This window comes from Fukomys damarensis, unplaced genomic scaffold (assembly GCF_012274545.1).
Source record: "Fukomys damarensis isolate Sample0158 unplaced genomic scaffold, DMR_v1.0_HiC HiC_scaffold_23, whole genome shotgun sequence".
In the NCBI taxonomy this organism is placed as follows: Eukaryota; Metazoa; Chordata; class Mammalia; order Rodentia; family Bathyergidae; genus Fukomys; species Fukomys damarensis.
In genome coordinates this window covers 3,503,248-3,524,815 of record NW_022900935.1, presented here as the reverse complement: position 1 = coordinate 3,524,815, position 21,568 = coordinate 3,503,248, and the positions used below count along the sequence as shown (strand labels likewise).

Sequence of the window (21,568 nt, the reverse complement as noted above, 5' to 3'; positions counted from 1 at the left end):
AGGCATTGATACACCAAGCTCTGTCATGCCAGGAGTTAAAAGCAGAACAGTGACTGTATCCTTAATTTGAGTTTTTTTGTTCTAAAAGGTGCAGCATAACCTGCTGAGTCCTCCTTTTGGGTGGGCAAGTGGATCCCAAGATAGCAGCAGCCGCCGGGTGACCACCCCTCTCTATCATGGGTTCAAAGAAGTAGAAGAAAACTGGTCTAAGCATTTCTCATCAGGTGAGAAAGAAGATTATCACTACAAAACCAACTTACGGATTCTCATTGGCAGGGTTGAATATGAAACTTGGTGATTACTAGAGGATCTTTGGCTATTTGCTTTATTTTATAATTTGTGAGTGAAAGGCAGATCACTTGTGGATTCAAAACAGTTTTAGAAACACAGTCCCACATACTCCGCATCATATATGTATGTATGTATTTATTTTAAATCAAGACAGAATTTTGGTGTCCTTTTGTCTGGCTGTAGGGCACAGAATATGGGTTCTTCTCACTTTCAGTGATTTAATTTTTCCTCAGCGATGTGATTTTAACACACAAGCTAAATTTTCATTAAGGTCTTGGTGATAATACTGTGCCGAAACTCATGGGAACACGCTACTTTCTGTGTTATTTCTCATGTAGCAATCAATTGTCTTTTGTTTTCATGAGGTATCGCTTGAGTTCATGTAATAAATATTATGTGTGCGCTCATTCAGAGGATTATTAGATGTTAACTTTTATGAAGTCTTGAGTTTACCATCATCTCTTGATATTGGCAAAATAACATGGGCTTTAAAATGCGTTCAATGTAATGATGTAATTGGTTCCTTAATCATAGAGCACCGTAGTTGACTCCTAGAATCGTCGCTTCAAGTGTAATGTTTTTGCCCCACCTAGGGAACATTTGCTAATGGCTGGGGACATGTTTTGGTTGTCCCAACTTGTTGGAGGATGAGGGAAGTGGCTGCCTACTGGCATCAGTGGATAGAGGCCCGAGATGTGTTAAAGCTACAGCGTACGAAGCAGCCTCTCATGGCAGAGGATTTTCTGGCCCCAAATGTCAGTAGTGCCAAGGCTGACAAACTGTGCTAAACCTTTTACATTTATGCTTGTTAGATTTAAGTTGACAAAGAAACTGTTCATTTAATGAGCACATTGCTTTCCAGATACTGTCCCACAACCCAGATTCTACTGTGTCCTGTCCCCGGAAGCCTCAGAGGATGATTTGAACCGACTTGATTCCATGGTACAAAGAATTTTAAAACCCCATTTTACATATGGGCCCAGATGTTCTCTACCAAATCAGCATTATGGGGGAAAAGGAATTGCTTTCTGTGACACTGGTATTTGGGGTGTGTTAGGCTTTGAGCTTTTGTTATAGAGAAAATGGTACCTTGAGATTTATTTCCTGGGCTGCACTTTTTTTGGGGGGTACCGGGGATTGAACTCGGGTCCTTGCACTAGCAAGGCAGGCCACCGAACCGCTGAGCTAAATCCCTGGCTCTCTGGGCTGCACTTTTGTTGTGGGGTTTGTCACCTCTGATGTGTTATTTCTGAAGACTGTATAATTGGTCACGTGCAGATATTTTAATGGACAAAAAGAGTTGTTTACTCTCTTGTGGTGAAGCCTACACTTGTGCACTCACAGTAGTTTGCACACTGAGTGAGGTGCTAGAAGGTGGAATCTGCTGCAGGGAAGAATAAAAAACAATAAGTTTGTTGTTTTTTTTTTTGTACCAGGGATTGAACTCAGGACCTTGTTCTTGTGAGGCAGGTGCTGGAAGCACTGAGCTAAATCCCTGGCTCCTTTCAGGGGTATTTTGTGAATCCTGAGGTGAAGTAATAGTGAAGTGGAAGTCAGAACAAATATTTCAAAAAATAAGAAACAATTGTCCTTTTTTTTTTTTTTTTTTTTTTTTTTTTTTTTTTTTTTTTTTTTTTTTTTTTATCTTACTGAGTTTATGGGTACTTTTTCAGTATATAGTACAGTTATGTTCCTCATTGGGATCTTGTACCTTTAGAAACGATTGTCTTTCTTTCTTGCTGTTAGGCATGTGAAGTTCTGTTCTCGAAGCCTGTCAGATATGACGAACTTTATGCTGCACTGACAGCCCTGCTTGCAGCGGGGTCCCAGCTCGATATAGTGAGGAGGAAGGAGAACAAGAATGTGACAGCCCTGGTAAGACCCTAGAAGCCTGGGAGAGTGGGCTATTTGATAACTGGCCGTTTCTAGCAGGAGTTTCTTTCTGTCGTCTAATAAGTTTGTTGAGTATTTGTTTGTAAAACTGATAGTTCAGTATTTCCGTGTTGTTCGTGTGTGGTTATTTTCACCACAGACATCGTTTTATCATTTTTTTCCATTCTTTAGCACAGAGAAATGTGAATTTGAGGGTTAGTGTCTACGTAAGTGTCGCATCTCCTTTGACTGCTGGTTGATGTCTGATGTTGGAAGCCTCAGACTTGAGCTTTTCTTTTTGGATCTGTGAATGTGTCTTTGTATTTTTAGAAGTCATATCAGCAGTGCCAGGCCATACAGGGCTGGCTAATTATGAACCTGCCAAACAGAATATCCTATTGTCTTTTGGTTAATGGGCCATAGTTGTCTTAGAGCATCCTTTTCAGCCAGTGAAATGTACGTAATGGAACAATTTATATGATTTGTCGTTTTATGCTATGCATATTCTTTAGAAAGATCTGAGGAGCAGACATGAGGGATAAATCTCACTTGAAAATATAGAGACTCCACATGATTCTACTTCAAAAATTGTATTTGGAGTAGTTCTTGTCGTCAGGGAACTTTTAAGGCAGTACCTTGTGCTCACTCTGTGGCTGCTCTGTTTCGTTCCTCCAGGAGGCCTGTGCCCTTCAGTATTACTTCTTAATTTTGTGGAGGATTCTAGGAATTTTGCCACCATCTAAGAGTTACATGAACCAGCTGGCCATGAACTCGCCTGAGATGAGTGAGTGTGATATCTTACACACTCTGCGATGGTCGTCCCGCCTACGCATCAGCTCCTATGTCACCTGGATAAAGGTACCTCAGTGGGACCCAGGGCCTGCTGTGCAGGGGTGTTCATAACTGACCTGTTCTGTGCTTATGGGGATTTTAAAGTTAATGGAAGTTTTGAGCGCTCCATACTGATACCCTAAAACCTTTTTCTTGTTGTCAAATAGGATCACCTTATCAAACAGGGAATGAAGGCTGAACATGCTGGCTTTCTAATTGAACTGGCATCCACCAAGTGTAGCTCAGTGAAGTACGATGTTGAAATCGTAGAGGAATACTTTGCTCGACAGGTACGCTAACGTTGGAACCATAATGATAGAACTTGACTTCTGCCACGATCTTTTGCAACAACTAATTAACATCCTGGGCATTTTTAAAGATTTCATCATTCTGTAGCATCGACTGTACCACCATCTTGGAACTCCATGAAATTCCTAGTCTACAATCCATCTATACCCTTGATGCTGCTATCTCGAAGGTTCAAGTCTCTTTGGATGAGCATTTTTCTAAGATGGCTGCCGAGACTGATCCTCATAAGTCACCTGAGATCACCAAAAACCTCCTTCCAGCCACGCTCCAACTCATTGACACCTACGCGTCATTCACTAGGTATGATGACCTACTCACCTGTGATGTGCAAGCACTACTTACCTCGGGCAGATCTGCAGGGCTCTGAAGTTCACATCTTTTCCTTTTATCAGCTTAGGGCCGGCCCCTTCCCTATATAACATGTGGGGGGTGCCTGATGGGGGAATTTTGACATAGCTCATGAGGAGTCCGAAGAAAGTTTAATTTCTGTAATTCTTTAAAATGTTTCCTAGAATTTAACTTGTAGGATACAAAGAAAATTAATTTTTCTAATCCATCATACTTAGTATTAAGTAAAATGAAGTCCTTTGAAAATATTCTTTAAACTTCATAGTATAGGGCCGGGGATTTAGCTCAGTGGTTCTGCTGCCTGCCTTGCAAGCGCAGTGACCTGCGTTGGATCCCTGGCACCCCACCCCCCAAAATTTCATGGTATGATAGGGAAATAATTTCTTCACAAGTTAGAGATTATTTTGAAATTTTGTGCTTCCTAATAACAAACATTGCAAATTGCAATGTAGACTTTGGTCTGCATATGATGCTTTAAAACTTTAAAATTCATTTTGAATATATAAAAATGGGGAGATGATTCACAAATTAAGATTTCTGGTTTTTCTTAAATGGGAAGCACTGGCAAAATGGCCTGAATTCCCCTAAGACAGTGATGGCGAACCTTTTTAAAATTAATTAATTAATTGGTTTGTTTGTTTCTTTTGTTTTTCGGTACTGGGGATCGAAGTCAGGACCTTGCTCTTGCGAGGCAGGCACGGTGCCACCGAGCTAAATCCCCAGCTTGAACATTTTAAACATGAGTGCCCAAACTGCAATGTAAAACCTACTTATTTATCACAAAGCGCCAACATTGCAATTAAACCTGAGTACTGAGGTTTTAGTTTAGGGAAAAAAAACTTGTACATTAACATCTTTTGTCTTAAAAATAATTGCTCCATGGGTTTGGCACCACTGCCCTATGACAGATAGTGGAGGAATGTCCTTCCTTTGCAGCAGGTCCCACCTGGCCCTCTTAAGCTCAGTTACTTTACCTGGTCCCTGTAGGATCTCACTATTCAGCTCCTGTTCTGTGGAGTTTTTCTGCTGACAGGGCCCTTGGTCATTGTAAAACTTGACCAACCTTGTCTTTTAATTGAATGCCTTGCAGTAGAAAGAGGACTGAGGGTAAGACAATATCTTTTTTTGGTGGAGTCGTTTGAAACAGGGTCTCACTATGTAGTTGAGACTAACATAGAACTCACCATGTAGCCCAGGCTGGTCTCAAACTCATAGCAACCCTCCTGCCTCAGCCTCCCAAGTGCTGGGATTACAGGCGTGCACCACCACGCCCAGCTGAGATTATTTCTTTGAACAAGTATAACTAGTAAATATAAATGCCTGCTATGCCATTATTATTGTTGTTGCGAAGGATATAGCAGTAGCCAAAGTAGACCAAATTTGCTCTCTGGGAGTTTCTAGGCTTTAATCTGGCCTATTAGACCAATGCTTTCTAAACTGAGCTGTTCATAGGCATTTTTAGGCAAGTAATTTTTATGAAGTGTTTGATAAAGTTGAACAGGCTTTTAGTTCATTTTTTGAAATACAGTATTTCTCAGAGGCATTGCTATATATAGTGCCAGAGTGCCAAGGTCAGGGACAGAGGATCGATATAGTATTTATTGTTTCCTAAATTTGTTTGTTAGGGAATTGTTTGGGGAACATTTCAGGGGATGGGATATTCTTTGGGAAACAATTACTGTACCCATTGGAATTCTTAGGAAGGGTCTGGCACTGTCACCTGTATTTAAGAGGTTAGGAAACTGAGATACAGGCATTTCAGCTTCTAGAGTAAGTTTCTCTTAACTGTGATGGGATTAGATTTCTATAACTTCTCCTGCCTCCTTTTCCCCACCATATTTTCTTTAGGGCCTATTTGCTGCAGAACTTCAACGAAGAAGGAACCACTGATAAACCTTCCAAGGAGAAATTGCATGGCTTTGCTGCTGTTTTGGCTATTGGCTCTAGTAGGTGTAAAGCAAACACTCTGGGTAAGTGAATGAAAATCCTTTGGAATAATTTCATAAGTAGTACTGTGTTTAAAATTCATTGGAGCCTTTCCATGTGTCAGGAACTAGTATAGATTTATCCACTTCAATCTTCACAGTAACTTTATGACTTGTTATTATTTCATCTTTATTTATTAAGAAACTAAGGCTTAGAAAGGTTATTTTCTCAAATTCTACTTTTTGCAAATGATGAAGCCGAGACCTAAACCAAGATCAGTGGTTCCAGGGTATAAAGCTACTTGGCCTTTGTCATAGATTTGTGTTCTTTTTATTTATAGTGGTTAGGAAACCAGTCTTTTGCAGCCTACATTCATGCTTGGAAAAATTTCTTTCCTAGGTTAGGAATGATCTGGTAAAAATTTAGGGTGGATTGGGGATGTGCAGAAATTACCCTTAGAAATTTATAGACCTTTGTGTTTTCCTTAATGTCATGCTTTAAAAAAAATTTTTTTTTTGTACTGGAGATCAAACTCAGCATTTCACGCTTGCTAGGCAGGTGCTTTGCTGCTGAGCTAAATCCCTGGCCCTAAATATTCTTAATATTCAGAGTCTCAGTACTGCTTCATTGATTGCTGTTAATGTGCATTAATGATGCCTGCCCCCAAGGTGTAGTTTTAGGAGAAAACAGATCAAAACGTTACCTAATCATAGAAAAGAGAGCAGACGTTTAATGGTGATTTTAGCCTGACTAGCTAAAATGATTCTCCCTCACTTTGTTTTCATTTGTCTTCTTTACTTCCAAGATTAGAAATTGAATATGATGGAAAATGAAAACCTTATAATTGAGATTGTGAGCTATTACCATACCAGTGTAATTGAAATATCTGTCTAAAGTTGTCGTAGTAATTATTTTGGCAGTGCTGGGCTGTAGTGTTTCTGCACTTGGTCTTGGCTTTTAAAATGGTATATGTCATTCCTTCTCTGCTTCTTTCTTGTTGAATCCTTTTCCTTTCCCCCCAGGTCCGACACTGGTTCAGAATTTGCCATCATCAGTGCAGGCTGTTTGTGAGTCCTGGAATAATATTAATACTAATGAATTTCCTAACATTGGATCCTGGGTAAGTCTGTGTTCTAAGTCTGCTGTTCATTAGCTACTCTAAGTTATTCTTTTTTAAAAATTCCAACTTTAAAAATTTTATTAGTACATGTTTGCAGTATATAGTACTTACACTTCTTGTGGGGAGTTGGTACATGAACATAATATTTTCTAGTTACTTTTTCCTTTCCTTCCTTGCCCTGCCCCCACCTTCACTCCATCTCATGCATTGTGTTACTCTAATCTTTGGATTTAAACTAGCTGCTGCAAGACTCTCTGTGTATTGCACCAGTATTTGCTGTGGCTCACTCAACAGTGCATTTAATTACCTAAGTGATTCTCATATGGTCTTTTTACTTAATTAGATGCCCATGTTACCAGAGAGCTTTGGTTTCTTCACCTGGAATATCATGATTAAGTGTATTAAATGTAAACTCCCCGGTATTTTATCTGGTCTATGAAGTCTCAGTAGATGTTAACTCTCTTTCGTTCTGTGTTCTGTATCAGAAATGTCTTTTTTTTTTTCTCATGATTTTATCGGGTAGCTTTTAGGTTCTCTGTGCTTTTAGATAATGTTGAGCTTACTTGATTTTTGTGTGTGCTCTGCTAAACTACCTCTATTTTGTAGACTTTGGAAAAGGGAAGTATTATAATTTTATTATCCCTGCTTTGCAATTGTGACTTTTTTATACCACCCAAAGCTGTAGAGTACAGTTATAACTATGGTCTTTGTAATGGAGTCCAGATATATTGCAAAATCCATCCTTCTCAATCATTACAAACAAAATAGTTCTCTTCTTAAATACAGGGTGTTATATATTCCAGTCATTTGGAATTGGCATTGTTTGTTATTTTTTTGTTAATTTATGGTACTGGGGTAGAACTCGGAACCTTGTGCATGTTAGGCAAGTGCTCTACCGCTGAGCCACACCCCTTTCTTCCATTTTAAATTTTACTAAGTAAAATTTGTGAGTCGCTGCCTTCTCCCATCCCACTTTCCTTCCCAGAATGAATAGCAAGTGTATGTTCGGTAGCAGCTGCTATTCGTAAACCTCGGTGGACTCTTAGTATATATCGTTTTGGTTTTTTTTTTCCCCACCAGAGAATTTTACCCATGGTAGATGGTCTTTCCACTTACTTTTGATTTGTTTCCTTTCAGCGAAATGCCTTTGCCAATGACACCATCCCATCTGAGAGTTATATTAGTGCTGTGCAGGCTGCTCACCTGGGGACTCTCTGTGGCCAGACTCTGCCCTTGGCTGCGTCTCTGAAGCACGCCCTGCTCTCATTGGTCAGATTGACTGGCGATCTGATTGTGTGAGTACCCACAACCTAACCCGCAGAAAACCTAATCTGTGTGCTACAGTAGTTAAAGGAGGCCAGTGAGAGTTCTGTATCATAATACATATCTTAAATCCTTTTATGTGTCTCAGAGAACTTGTTGCTTTAAGTAGAGGATAAGTGATTGACCTGGAATATAAGTTTTACTTATTTTGTTTTTTTTTTAAGACAGGGTCTCATTTTGTAGTTTAGGCTGATCTTGAACTCACTACGTAGTATGTAGCTCAAGCTGGCCTTGAACTCGTGGCAGTCTTCCTGCCTCAGCCTCCTGAGTGCTGGAATCACAGGCGTGTACTACCATGCCTGACCAGAATGATTTTTAAAAACTCATATCTGAAGGGCAGCAGGTACTGTCCCTTCCCCTTTACAAAAGGCAAACTATCTTTAAATCATGTTGTGATTTGGAGGTGATTGGGGTTTAAATTTTAAAGTGCTAGTAACAGGTTACTCGATAATGTGTCTTTGTAATCATCGGGGACGTTAGAGGGACGCTTTGTCTTCCTGTACATAGGCCATGAGTATAGTCATATATTGAATTGTATTAACAGTGGTCCAGATTCCCGGAGTGCTACAAAACTCTAGGATGAGTTACATTCTTAGATTTTAGCTAGCTTTCTTTTTTCTTTTTTAATATTATACATCTTATTAATTGACGTTTTAATAGGTTTTTCATATTTTTGGTTGTGATATAATAGTGAAAGTATGAAATTGTATGATTGTGCACACATAGACTGAAATAAGTAAAGAGGTGGCTTAGTCTCTCTCTTCCTTGCAGTGTTTTGGAAGGCTGTGTTCCCTAACTTGGTTCCATTTGCTTTGCTGAAGGTGGTCTGATGAGATGAACCCGCCACAGGTCATTCGGACACTGCTGCCCCTTCTTTTGGAGTCAAGCACTGAAAGTGTTGCTGAGATCAGTAGCAACTCTCTGGAACGCATCTTGGGCCCCTCAGAGTCTGATGAGTTCTTGGCTCGTGTTTATGAGAAGCTGATCACTGGTTGTTACAACATTCTGGCCAATCATGCAGACCCCAACAGGTGAGCAAGGTGGAGGAGCTGAGTTAGGTTCCAGTGGCCCGCTCCTCCTGTCAGTGAGATGTGCCTTTGCTGCTTCCTTTGTGTTGCTAGCTAGTAGCTTGTAGTTATAGCACGTCAACAGGAAATTCTGAGCTTTTGTGCATTTTACATTCATGTGGAAATATTGAAGAGAATTTGGAATCTTCTTTTCTGATCAATTCTTAGTAGTAAAACCTTGAGAAAATGGAAGCCTTAAACGTTCAGATTTGGAGACTTTAAATAAGTCAACTGCATTGGCTGTGAGGAGGTATACAGTGGAGCTCCACAAAATTAGTTTCTGATGATTTTGTGACTGTACTCGTGAAGTGGACAGTCTGTGGAATTAGGTTCTCCTGCCACATTATTTGACCTTGATAGATTAGGTCATCTCGAAGTAAGTGAACCATGAAAAATAGGTTATTCTTATAGTCTACTGTGAACTGTACAGATAAGGATCCAACTGTCGTGCTTTCCTGTCTTGTTCAGGAGTCCAGGTTTTCATCAAGGGCTGCTTTTCGTCTTCTTTTTTTTGAGGGGGGCAGTAATCATAAGAAACTTGAGATAATTTAGCAGAAAGTATTCATTCAAATGATCCTCCTCAAAAAAAAAAAGTAACTTGCTGATTCTGGATTAAAACTCAAAAGATTCTGTTGCCTTTCCTGTTTAATTTCCTAGGAAAGAAGAGTAGTAAAATTGGGGTGCTACTGTATTCATTAAACACTGAACACTTAACTGTGTGCCAGGCTGTATGCTAAGCTTCAGATAGCAAAAGTGGATGTTACCCTCAAGGTCTAGTCGTAAACTCTGCATTTTTCAGAGTGTTGAAAATGCTTTTGTGACTTGTATTTACGTTTTCCTTTTGCTCCTCAGTGGACTGGACGAATCCATCTTGGAGGAATGTCTCCAATATTTGGAAAAGCAACTGGAAAGCAGCCAGGCTCGTAAAGCCATGGAGGAGTTTTTCTCCGACAGGTGAACCAAACATTTGGTGTTCTCAGTGTGTTTTGTGAAAGCTTCCTGAAAGCAAGGAGCTGTATATGTTCACCTGGGTGTTCTTTTCAGGGAATGTGTAATATAATACTTCCTTCGGTGTCTCTCTTGAATTAATTTCTGACTCTTTAAGAACATTGTGAGGGTCTGGACGTCACAAACACCTTGTGTAGTTGACTCACAAGGAACCCTGTTCCCTAGAGGAGATGAGATTGTGAAGAAATGGAAACAGATTTCTTTTATGTGTGCTTAATGTGATTCTTCCATCCCGCCCCGCTCCTGCCTTCCAGTGGAGAGCTTGTGCAGATCATGATGGCAACAGCCAATGAGAACCTCTCTGCTAAATTCTGTAACCGAGTCTTGAAATTCTTCACCAAACTCTTCCAGCTGAGTGAGTGACAGCTTTTAGTAATCTTCTTATGGGAACTTTGATGTCCAGCTAATACTGTGCCTATCTTCTGCCTGAGTTTTAACTGCAGCATGAAAATGCTAACAAGTGGAGAGAATCCCTCAGAGAAAGTTTGGAAGGAAGCTGAAACTTGCTTAAAGCCTTTCTCCTTTTTCTGCCTCTCAGATTGCCCCTTCCTTGCCTTTTCCAGGTCCTTTTTCACTGACTGTAGTTCCTGCTCTGTTTCTAGCCGAGAAGAGCCCTAACCCAAGTCTTCTGCATCTCTGTGGCTCACTGGCACAGCTGGCTTGTGTGGAGCCTGTGCGCCTGCAGGCCTGGCTCACTCGCATGACTACATCACCCCCAAAAGACTCCGATCAGCTGGATATAATTCAGGAGAACCGGCAGCTGTTGCAATTACTGACCACGTACATTGTTCGGGAAAACAGGTAAAATGACTGCATCTGCGTCATGTGTTCCTTACAGACCCAGAAACATGTGGAGAGCATTTGAAGTTATCTTGTTTTCAGGCATTAGTCTTAGCATTTCAGCATTTTTCTGTCTCCCTCTGGTAGGTAGACTCCAGAAATCTAGTACAGCGTATTGACTTCTCTCGAGTAAAAACTTCAGTTACTCTTACAAATTCAAAATACACAGAGTTTGATTCTTGTTGGTGACGTACCGATTTTCTCTCTCTTTTCTACCAGCCAAGTTGGGGAAGGTGTGTGTGCTGTGCTTCTTGGTACTCTCACCCCCATGGCAACAGAGATGCTGGCCAACGGTGATGGGACTGGCTTCCCTGAACTCATGGTTGTCATGGCCACCCTGGCCAGTGCAGGTCAAGGGGCTGGTCACCTTCAGCTCCATAATGCTGCTGTGGACTGGCTAGGCAGATGGTAAGATGACAAAATCAGAGGAACCTGTCTGTAGGTTACCACATTGTGTTTGCAAAACGAGAAGGGTAATTAGCCGGGGATTTGGCTCAGTGGCTCTTCACTCCTGCCTCACAAGTGCAAGGTCCCGAGTTTGATCTCTGGTGCAAAAAAAGGGGGTAATTATAAGTTAGTTTCTTTGGGGTCCAGAATAAATATAAAAGAAACTTGAATCTCTACCTTTTTTTGAAGGTTAAGGTGGTAACTAATACTCTGTTCACATTAGGCTTCATTTTATCATTGTTTTCTTATTAGAATTTACTGTTCATAATTTTCCAAGGGAAATCTCGGGAAAGTATATTGTGCATCAGTGATAAATCTAAGGCCAGAGTACCCCAAGCTGTGTAACTATGTATTACTTAAATTTAATTTTCCAAGAGTACTTGGGCTTCTTGGTGTCCACAGATTAGTTCAAGGCTCACGAACATGCTTCCTTTCTTTGGTGCCTTAGATAATGACGTGTTCTCTTCCCCCTTCCTTTTTTTCTTTGGGATAGCAAGAAATACCTGTCGCAGAAGAATGTGGTTGAGAAGCTAAATGCGAATGTGATGCATGGAAAGGTAAGAGAAGCGAGGAATGACAACAGTCAGGGAGTGAAGAGAAGATGATTTTTGTGGTTGAGTGAAAGTGTTTTCTTTCTGTGGCTAGCCTGTGGAGTATAAGGGTGATAATCTCAAAGATCGGGTGTGTAATTGTTAACTGTGGGCCCTCAGACTTCTGGATGCCAAAGAGTGACAAGAAGGAAATGTTCTGGTAAATAAACATCCAGCAGAACCCTTAAAATGTAACTTTCTAGCCGGGTGTAGTGGCGCATGCCTGTAATCCCAGCACTTGGGAGGCTGAGGCAGGAGGATTGCTGCGAGTTCAAGACCAGCCTGGGCTACAGAATGAGTTCTGGATCAGTCTCAACTACATAGTGAGACCCTGTCTCAAAAAAAAACAAAAAAACAAAAAAACAAAAAAACTTCCTGTTACTCTAAGATCCTGTTATGTTGTGAAGAACTCATACTGTGGCTCTGCACTTGGAGCCTGGGGCTGCATAGGTTATAGACTGCATCCTCAGCACCACTGCAGGTGCTAAAATGGCATAAAGTGCTTCAGATTTAGGTCCCTGTGTGGAGAAAGGGGGTTTGGGACTGATAGGAATCTTGCATTCAGGCATTTTTCTTACCTGCCTAACCTGTGAAACTGACATGTTGGTTAGGAACAGAAAATTGTCCTCCGAGATGTGTCACAGTGCCATGTATTTCTCCCTGGTGCTAATTATTCTTTGACATAGAAATATTAGGGTGCAGAGATAGGAATTTAGAAATGAATCTTTAATGCCAGACTTTTTTTTTGTTTGTTTGTTTTGTTTTGTTTTTTCTTTTGGTATCAGGGATTGAACTTAGGTTCTTGTGCTTGTGAGGCAGGAGGTGGAACCACTGAGCTAAATCCCCAGCCCATTATTTGAGTTTTTTGTTTTTGTTTTTGGTACTGGGAATCGAACTCAAGTCCTTGTGCTTGTGAGGCAGGCAGCAGAACCACTGAGCTAAATCCCCAGCCCTGGGTTTTTTAAGAGAAACCTGAGCAGCTGATGCTATGCCTTTCCTTTTGTATTAAAAACCAGATAATTAAAATGACTTTTGCTAATGGTTAAAATAATGTTATTGGAAGTGAAAGATGCTAATTTGAGCCTCTTCAGACTTATAACCTGGCCTTTCTTCAAATGGTTTTAGTGTGAAGCTTTACTCCATCCTCCTAATTTCTTTTTCATCTTTCCAAATTTAATTGTTTTATATTGTAAGACTTTGTAAAGTGTTTTTCTTAAGAATGAAGGACTAGGGCCGAGGATTTAGCCCAGGGGTTCTGCCACCTGCCTTGCAAGGGCAAGGTCCCAAGTTCAATCCCCAGTACCAAAAAAAAAAAAAAATGAAGGCGTGTACATTAATTTTGTACAATTTACTAACTTGCTTTGTGCCAGACAGCGGTAAGACCCAGGCAGATAGATATTTGAATATTGGTTTTCTTCTCTCTCGTGATACTATTCCCCTGATCTTGAAGTTTATTGAACAGAGCTTAAAATATAGTTTATGTGGAGAGCTGAAGTTTTCGTGGGCTTGTCTTTTGTAGCACGTGATTGTTTTGGAGTGTACATGCCATATTATGTCTTACTTGGCCGATGTCACAAATGCTCTGAGCCAGAGTAATGGTCAAGGCCCAAGTCACCTCTCTGTGGACGGGGAAGAGCGAGCCATTGAGGTGGACTCAGACTGGGTGGAGGAGTTGGCAGTGGAAGAGGAAGATTCCCAGGCTGAGGATTCAGTAAGTGCTAAGTACCCTTGAAGCCAGCCTCTTCAGGTAGTAACTAACTAGTATACTAGGACACTAATGAGGCTTTGGTGTTCTTTTCTAGCTCCTTAAGGACTTCAAAACTCCTCTGCTCTTGCTTTCTCCCAACTCACATACCTAATGCTAAACTTGGCTTTTCTGCATTTTCATGCCTGCAGAGCAGGCCATGGATCTAATCTCTTGGCGAATAGACATTTCACTATGTTTGTTTGTTTGTTTTTTGGTACCGGGGATCAAACTCTGGACCTTGTGCTTGCGAGGCAGACGGCAGAACCACTGAGCTAAATCCCCAGCCTGACATTTCGCTATGGTCATACCTTTTTTCCAGAGTCACTTGTCCTACTTCTTCAGACTTTGCACCCAAAATAGAACTTCAGGGATGAGTGCTTCATGGAGTTGTGGGAGCTCCTTTTAGAGAAGTTTTAGGTCTTTTCTTAACTGCAAAACCCCAAGGTTGCAACTGAATTTGCTCTGTATTTTTAGCCAGCTGGCCCTTTCCAGTTGGGGCAGGTGGTTATTGGTCACTGATGAGCCTTCACAGGGTGTTGAAGCAGATGTGTTTTTGTGGTCATTTATATGGAGGGATATATTTCTGATTGAAAACACTTTTATCTTTGAAGGATGAAGATTCCCTTTGTAATAAACTCTGCACTTTTACCATCACACAGAAAGAATTCATGAATCAGCACTGGTAAGAGTTCTTCCTTTTAGGTGTCGATTTGCCGGGTCTCCATTGTTGACACTTCTGAGCTTATTTTCTGGCGCTTCTTCTTCACAGGTACCACTGTCACACTTGCAAAATGGTGGACGGGGTGGGTGTGTGCACCGTATGCGCTAAGGTGTGCCACAAGGATCATGAGATTTCCTATGCCAAGTATGGGTCCTTCTTCTGTGACTGTGGAGCCAAGGAGGACGGCAGCTGTCTGGTGAGAGATTTGGAGCTTTCACTGATGAATGAAGGATGACTTGTTAGTGACACAGGAGTACTTATTCCTACATGACCTCCATGGGTACCTGAGTCTGGGAATGTGTTCCTGTTCTGTTATTGATTATCTACACCACTGAAGCCCAAGTGCTTAGAGTATTAGAACTAACAGGGTAATTAGTTATCTTGTAGTGATCTTACAGACCCCTCGCAATTTCAGGTTTTGTCATCCAGGCCTGACTGTTAAGAGTGGGCAGCAGGTAGATACTAGGTGAATACTGTATATTTAGGCTTTCGAGTAATGTGAACATGATGCTTAGCCTATTTCTTCTTTTGCTTCGGTGTTGTAGGCAGTATTTCGTGTGTTTGTGATAAGAATTTAGGAACTCTGATGTTTTCTGTCCCTAGGCACTGGTAAAGCGAACTCCTAGCAGTGGCATGAGTTCTACCATGAAGGAGTCAGCATTTCAGAGTGAGCCCCGGGTTTCAGAGAGTCTGGTGCGTCACTCCAGCACCTCCCCAGCGGATAAAGCTAAGGTGACCGTCAGTGACGGAAAGGTCTCTGATGAGGAGAAGCCCAAGAAGAGCAGCCTGTGCCGCACAGTAGAGGGCTGCCGGGAGGAGCTGCAGAACCAGGTGGGTTCACCGACCTGTCCTTAGAACAGTGGATGGAGCCTGGCGGGTTAGTGTAAGTCAGAAACATGTGAGGCTCCCCTCGTAATTCCCTTTCTTCTTATTCTAAGTTCACCCCCCTTTCCAGTGCAAACACGATATGTCTTGTCAGTTTCTCAGGAAGGGTTTATGGCTGAGGAGCATTAGGGGTACTTATGTGGCTTGGTGGGAGGGTAACTCTTTAGTTGTATGGTACTGTAGAGCGTGCTTTCTTGGCCTGGTCCATCGTCTAAAGCCCAGGATGCAGAAAACTATTTGAGTGATTGTTTTCTCAGTTTTTCCAACCTACATAAAATAGCTTATTATCTGTGTTTCATGCCTTGGATCCTTAGTATCTCTGTGGGATCCTTCATTTAGAAAGATAAGAGTTAATAGCACAGTAGCATTTTGACTGGAATCATAACAGGATTATAGTGAGATGACAGCTAGAATGGCCACCTGGAAGTAAGGAAACAGTTCTGAATGTACACAGTCACTGCAGGATTGTTATGGGTATGACCCATTAGTTTTGGCTTTTTTTCTTTTTCACTTACGCGTTTTGGTTTTTTTTCAGGCCAATTTCTCCTTCGCTCCTCTTGTGTTAGATATGCTCAATTTCCTCATGGATGCCATTCAGACCAATTTTCAGCAAGCTTCCGCTGTGGGGAGCAGCAGCCGAGCACAGCAAGCCCTGAGTGAGCTGCATACAGTGGACAAAGTAGTTGAGATGACAGACCAACTGATGGTGAGTCCGCCGGGGCCCTGACGTGTGTCAGTGATAGGAACCAGCAAGTTGGTTGAAGATCCTTCGAAGAATACACTTAGCAGCCAATCTCAGGATGTTCAGAACTCAGTATCTGTAATGTCATGATGTCCCCACCATACCATGAGCAATGTAATGATCAGTGTATGAAATGTATCTTCAGTAGGCGGGACTCCAGGGTCACGACTCAGGAAGTACGTCTTTATTAATTCATTTGAACATATGAACCCTCAGATATGGGGAATTCTATTTTGGGGTAATTTGAATTTCTTTCTTATGTAAAACAGTGGACCTCCTTACTGAATCTTTTTCTCTAAGATTCATCTAACTTGGCAAATTATGTTCTTTTTTGGGGGGTGGTTCAGACAGGGTGTCACTATTTAGTTCAGACTGCTGTGGAGCTTACTCTGTAGCCCAGGCTGGTCTTGAACTTGCAGCAATCCTCCTGTCTCAGCCTCCCAAGTGCTGGGATTACAGGCGTGCACCATCACGCCTGGCTAATATTGTTTTCCTAATACCCTTTTGGAAAATTATATTTTAGTTCTTCATATGACATGAATATAAGGTATAAGTCACTATTCGCTTTAAAACCAGTTGCTCAGCACTAAATGTAGGATTTATTGTGCGACCTTCTTGGCTTTTTTAGCAGCAGTGGAAAGTAAAATGGAGGCAGATCCCAAAGAGAAGTGAACAAACACTGAGAAGGGGCATGTTGAATAGCTCTCACAGGGTTGCCATTACTAAGGGAACAATATTCACTTATAAATACACACGTACATGCGTATTTTGATATTTGACTGAAAGCAGTGTTAGAGCAGTAATTTTTAGACTTTCAGATATGAAAAAAGTAAAAATGTTGCAATAGGACTGATAACACATATAAAGTTTCTGACTTTTTTTGCCGGGTTAGATCAATGAAATGAATTCCATCTATCACTATTAATTATAAAAGAGAAAGTGCATTTTAGCATTTTACAAAATGCCAGTACTTTGTTTTTCAGTTTTTTGCGGGGGTACTGGGGATCTATATTTCAATTCCTTTGAAATACCTAAGTTTACCTTTATGAAAAATTCATCGTGCTATTCTTAACTGGACTGATTGTAAATGACAGATCTAACAAATTGTGTGTGGATTGAAGGTTGAAAGCCATTGCTTTTGAATTATGCAGAATATTTGTCATGTGAGTCTTATGTGAATCCACTCTATTTTACTCGTTTTATTACTTCCTGCATTCTCTGTCTTTGTCTTTGTCAGGTTCCCACATTAGGCTCTCAGGAAGGAGCCTTTGAGAATGTCCGTATGAATTACAGCGGAGACCAGGGCCAGACCATACGGCAGCTGATCAGCGCCCATGTGCTCAGGCGGGTGGCTATGTGTGTGCTCTCTTCTCCTCATGGGCGCCGCCAGCATTTGGCTGTCAGCCATGAGAAGGGCAAGGTGATTCCCGTCATTTCTTCCCACTCATTTTAGGTCACGTTTGTTTTAAATAGCAACTAACACACGGAATGACTTTTCTAGAGTGATGTTCAGGTTAGCCGTCTATGGGAAAAAGTCCACTGGGTTCCACGAGTTCTTTAAGGACAGATCTCATTGAGCTTTTTCACTTTTGAGGCCTGAGTTATTTGGTTAAACTTGGAGCTGATATGACTAGAACAAAAAACCATTTGTGATTAGTGAGTTGCCACTCATAGGTTTGCTTTGTGCCTCTAGAAAGGCAGTGACTAGCAGGTACTTAGGACAGCGCGGTTCCTAGTCTTGCCCAGCTTGGTCCTCTGGAAGAAGCAAGCTGAGAGACAAATGCCCTCATAGAAGGAGTCAATGTTCCTTATTTAGTCCTTCTCTGCTCTCTGGTCCCTCTAAGAACACAGGGCAGTTTTTGTTAGGAAACTAGTAGCACTAGGAAGAGTACTAGTATCATAAGTCAGATTTTCCTGGGCCTTTCTCGACACTACTATTGTTATTTTAACCTCAAGTGAATGTATGTTAGTCCTTAAAACAACCACAGATAATTTCCAAAACAGCTTCATATAAAAATATGACAGTGGTACCTAGGTATTATTTTGTGAAATGATTCTACAAAGAAAAGTTGGTTTCGGTGCCCATTTTTGGGACAGACCTGCCATGTCTTTCTGCCAGGAGAAGCAGAAACTTTTATTTGTCTAGAAGATTCCTAAGAGACTTTTCAACCCCAAAAGCCCTTGGTGTAACATCTCTACAGATGGAGGTTTTGTTTCTTGCTCTCCGTTCTCTGCTGGGGACTTGGATTAAGAATAAACTGGCCGGGCCGGGGATTTAGCTCAGCACTTCCGCCACCTGCCTTGCAAGCACAAGGACCCAAGTTCTATCCCCGGTACCAAAAAATAAAAAAAAGGATAAACTGATCATGATTTCTTTGCAGATCACTGTTCTTCAGCTCTCTGCCCTCTTGAAGCAAGCAGATTCCAGCAAGCGGAAGTTGACTCTGACTCGCTTGGCTTCTGCCCCAGTTCCCTTTACTGTGTTGAGTCTCACTGGAAATCCCTGCAAGGAGGACTACCTGGCAGTCTGTGGGCTGAAGGTAAAAATGCTGGTCCAGCTTGGTCACCATTAGCTGTGACCATTGGTGACCTCATTCTCAATGCTTTTTCTTACTGTTGAGATGAAAATTTAAAAGCTACTGGTATGCAGAAGAATCTTGTTGTGTATGACTTCCTTTAGGTCTTGCAGATTTCTCCTGGGAATCTTACCTTCTCCTGTAACATAGCCTGTGTGTATTCTGGAAACCTGAACATGTTAGTAGACAGTCTAAATATTATCTGAAGTCAGGGACTATTAGGGAAAAAAGAAAACACAAATTGCTGAAATGAATTAGCTTGCTTTCCAAATCATCGCTTAACAGTTTTGTTCTCTATTCTGTGTCCAGGACTGCCATGTGCTTACGTTCAGTAGCTCAGGCTCTGTTTCGGATCACTTGGTGCTGCATCCCCAGTTGGCCACGGGGAACTTCATCATCAAAGCTGTGTGGTTACCGGGTTCTCAGACTGAGTTAGCAATTGTCACTGCAGACTTTGTCAAGGTAAAGTTAGGGCTTTGTGCTGATACTTACGATCCAGAATGTTTGATCTCCATTAGGTGCTAACTTCTTCCAGAAATTAAAAACAACTGTCAACATGTTTTGTTGCTTTTCATTATGTCGCCTAGTAAGTGGGCGTTCTCTTTCTATAGGTGATATGGAATTCATTTTCTGCCCTTGCAGTACCATGTGCACAGCAGTTACTGTATTCATCACAGACTTTATGTTCCTCTGTCCCCTACTTATTTCTTGAGGGAGAATAAAAGATTTTTATCTTTTTATGCCACGTACCATACCAAAGTGGTTCACTGTCTCAGACCATGGACAAAGGACTGGAGGAGTCTTAATTGGAACTGGAGACAGCAAAAGTGAACACAGTTTGCCCACCAACCACTCACTGTTCAGTAGTTCTTCTCTCTCTTTTTTTTTAAATTTATATTTGCCCCCCTCATTTTTTTTTTTTTTCTTTTGGTTTTTGGTACCTGGGATTGAATTTGGGCCCTTGTGCTTCTGAGGCAGGCACCAGAACCACTGAGCTACATCCCTGACGCCTAGAAGAAGTTCTTCTCTTGGCCTTAAGTCTGTCCTCATTATTGATGTGACTTGAACATTATCCTTGGCTAAGGGTTCCCCTTTGGAGGTGCTTGTTGAATACATCTTGCTTGAATACAGCTACGTTGAATATAGCAATTATAGTATATCAGGATCTTTTGAGGATGGGACTGAAATAAGTTGCCCTTTGTCTTTTCTGTCCTGCAGGTTTATGATCTGTCTGTTGATGCCTTGAGTCCAACCTTCTACTTTCTCCTACCAAGTTCCAAGATAAGGGATGTTACCTTCCTTTTCAATGAGGAGGGAAAGAACATCATTGTTATAATGTCTTCAGCTGGGTACATCTATACTCAACTCATGGAGGAGGCCAGCAGTGCCCAGCAGGGACCCTTCTATGTCACTAATGTACTGGAAATCAATCATGAGGACCTAAAGGTTAGAGCACGTGTTACCATTTCTTTCTGTTTTAGAGGTAGTTTAGCGTCTTCTTTATTCTTCTCCCTTCCCTCTTTTCACTCTCTCTCTTTCTTTCCCTCTCCCTCTCTCTTTCTTTTTTTTTTTTTGGTACCGGGAATCAAACTTGGGTCCTTGCTCTCTCTTTCTTTCATTGTGCTTCTTTTTACCAAGTAGCAAAAATTCCTACTCTTTGTGACTAAACTGATGTAACTTTGAAATTGCTTTATTCTTGGAGTGACATTTACTCCAGGGTGCCATGCTTAGTGTGTGAGTACCTGCTCATGACTTAAAACTATAATCAGCGTGCCCTTGAAGGTGGTAGCCTGGATAACAGAGAAGTCAGTTCACATGTGTGTCTTTACCCCACAGGACAGTAATAGCCAGGTGGCCGGGGGCGGCGTGTCTGTGTACTACTCTCACGTGCTGCAAGTGCTGTTCTTCAGCTACTGTCAGGGCAAGTCGTTTGCAGCTACCATCAGCAGGACGACTCTGGAGGTGTTGCAGCTCTTCCCCATCAACATCAAGAGGTGGGGATGAGCCTTGAATGTTCACCTCCCTCAGGCCCTCATCCATAGGGCCCCGCCCAAGCCCTGGTCCTTGTCTTGAATCTTGTGAAGCTTACTTTTCCCCAGCATTCCTTGTTCCTTGCTAGGTATCTTTAAAATCAAGCAGCCTCCAGGATTGGCAGGTTGGGCCATGAGCATAGTTTGTCCACCACCGTGAGGACTCCCAGCTAGAGGAGAGATCTGGGGGAGGGGAGCTACTGTTACACAGAAAGAAAACCTGTGGTTAAGGCAGCACATGTGATTTTAGTAATCACTGAGTTTTGAGAAGCGACTGTCTCCTAGGCAATCATCTTCCAGTTTCCCTGTGGCAGCAGTTTATCAGGAAATAGAATATGGTATTAGGGAAAATAGGCTTAGGGTCTCTTCTGTTTGTTCTTACCTACCATTATGGCACTTTGTGAGGCTTCTTTTTGGGGAAGTACTTGGTTTGGGATGAAATAAAATGGACAGTGATTCACATGTAACTTGCTGTAGCTGGAGATCCTTACATAGGACACTACCTCATCAGCTTTAGGCAAGGCAAGGCTCCATGCAGCTGATAGGCACACAGGGCCACCTGTTGGTCCTTCAGAGGCCTCGCCTTGTAGATTTGAGATGAGAAGTCCTCTTGAGGACACAGTGGAGTTTCTGAGAGTGTCCCCATGACTTGGATAAAACTGACCCATGGATAGTCGGAGTCCTTAGCCAAGGCTGTTGTTACAGTTGCATCAATAGGATGGACATGAGGTCAGGAGAAGAACTTAATAAATAGTGATTGACATGCTGTGACCAGTTTTTTTTAAAATTTAAATTGAATTTATTAGTACACTCTGGGTATACACTACAGTTACATTCATTACTGGGATCTTGCACCTTTACATGCCAGGTCTTGGTTCTCATTTTTTCCGCTTGT

At 41.6% G+C, this 21,568-nt stretch overlaps 1 protein-coding gene across 1 annotated transcript in view; it reads left to right on the top strand.

Moving 5' to 3' along the window:
* The window catches only part of Ubr4 (ubiquitin protein ligase E3 component n-recognin 4), a 119,920-nt gene that overhangs the window by 24,232 nt on the left and 74,120 nt on the right, over positions 1-21,568 (top strand). The window contains exons 19-43 of the mRNA XM_033767472.1: positions 89-224; positions 1,154-1,233; positions 2,038-2,166; positions 2,839-3,021; positions 3,162-3,284; positions 3,374-3,603; positions 5,500-5,621; positions 6,600-6,697; positions 7,835-7,992; positions 8,842-9,051; positions 9,940-10,041; positions 10,350-10,450; positions 10,698-10,896; positions 11,155-11,343; positions 11,876-11,939; positions 13,492-13,683; positions 14,331-14,401; positions 14,489-14,636; positions 15,044-15,271; positions 15,861-16,031; positions 17,305-17,487; positions 18,449-18,607; positions 18,953-19,105; positions 19,862-20,089; positions 20,480-20,637. Of these exons, the coding sequence (XP_033623363.1) occupies positions 89-224; positions 1,154-1,233; positions 2,038-2,166; positions 2,839-3,021; positions 3,162-3,284; positions 3,374-3,603; positions 5,500-5,621; positions 6,600-6,697; positions 7,835-7,992; positions 8,842-9,051; positions 9,940-10,041; positions 10,350-10,450; positions 10,698-10,896; positions 11,155-11,343; positions 11,876-11,939; positions 13,492-13,683; positions 14,331-14,401; positions 14,489-14,636; positions 15,044-15,271; positions 15,861-16,031; positions 17,305-17,487; positions 18,449-18,607; positions 18,953-19,105; positions 19,862-20,089; positions 20,480-20,637 (3,815 nt within the window). The remainder of the gene's footprint in view (positions 1-88; positions 225-1,153; positions 1,234-2,037; positions 2,167-2,838; positions 3,022-3,161; positions 3,285-3,373; positions 3,604-5,499; positions 5,622-6,599; positions 6,698-7,834; positions 7,993-8,841; positions 9,052-9,939; positions 10,042-10,349; positions 10,451-10,697; positions 10,897-11,154; positions 11,344-11,875; positions 11,940-13,491; positions 13,684-14,330; positions 14,402-14,488; positions 14,637-15,043; positions 15,272-15,860; positions 16,032-17,304; positions 17,488-18,448; positions 18,608-18,952; positions 19,106-19,861; positions 20,090-20,479; positions 20,638-21,568) is intronic.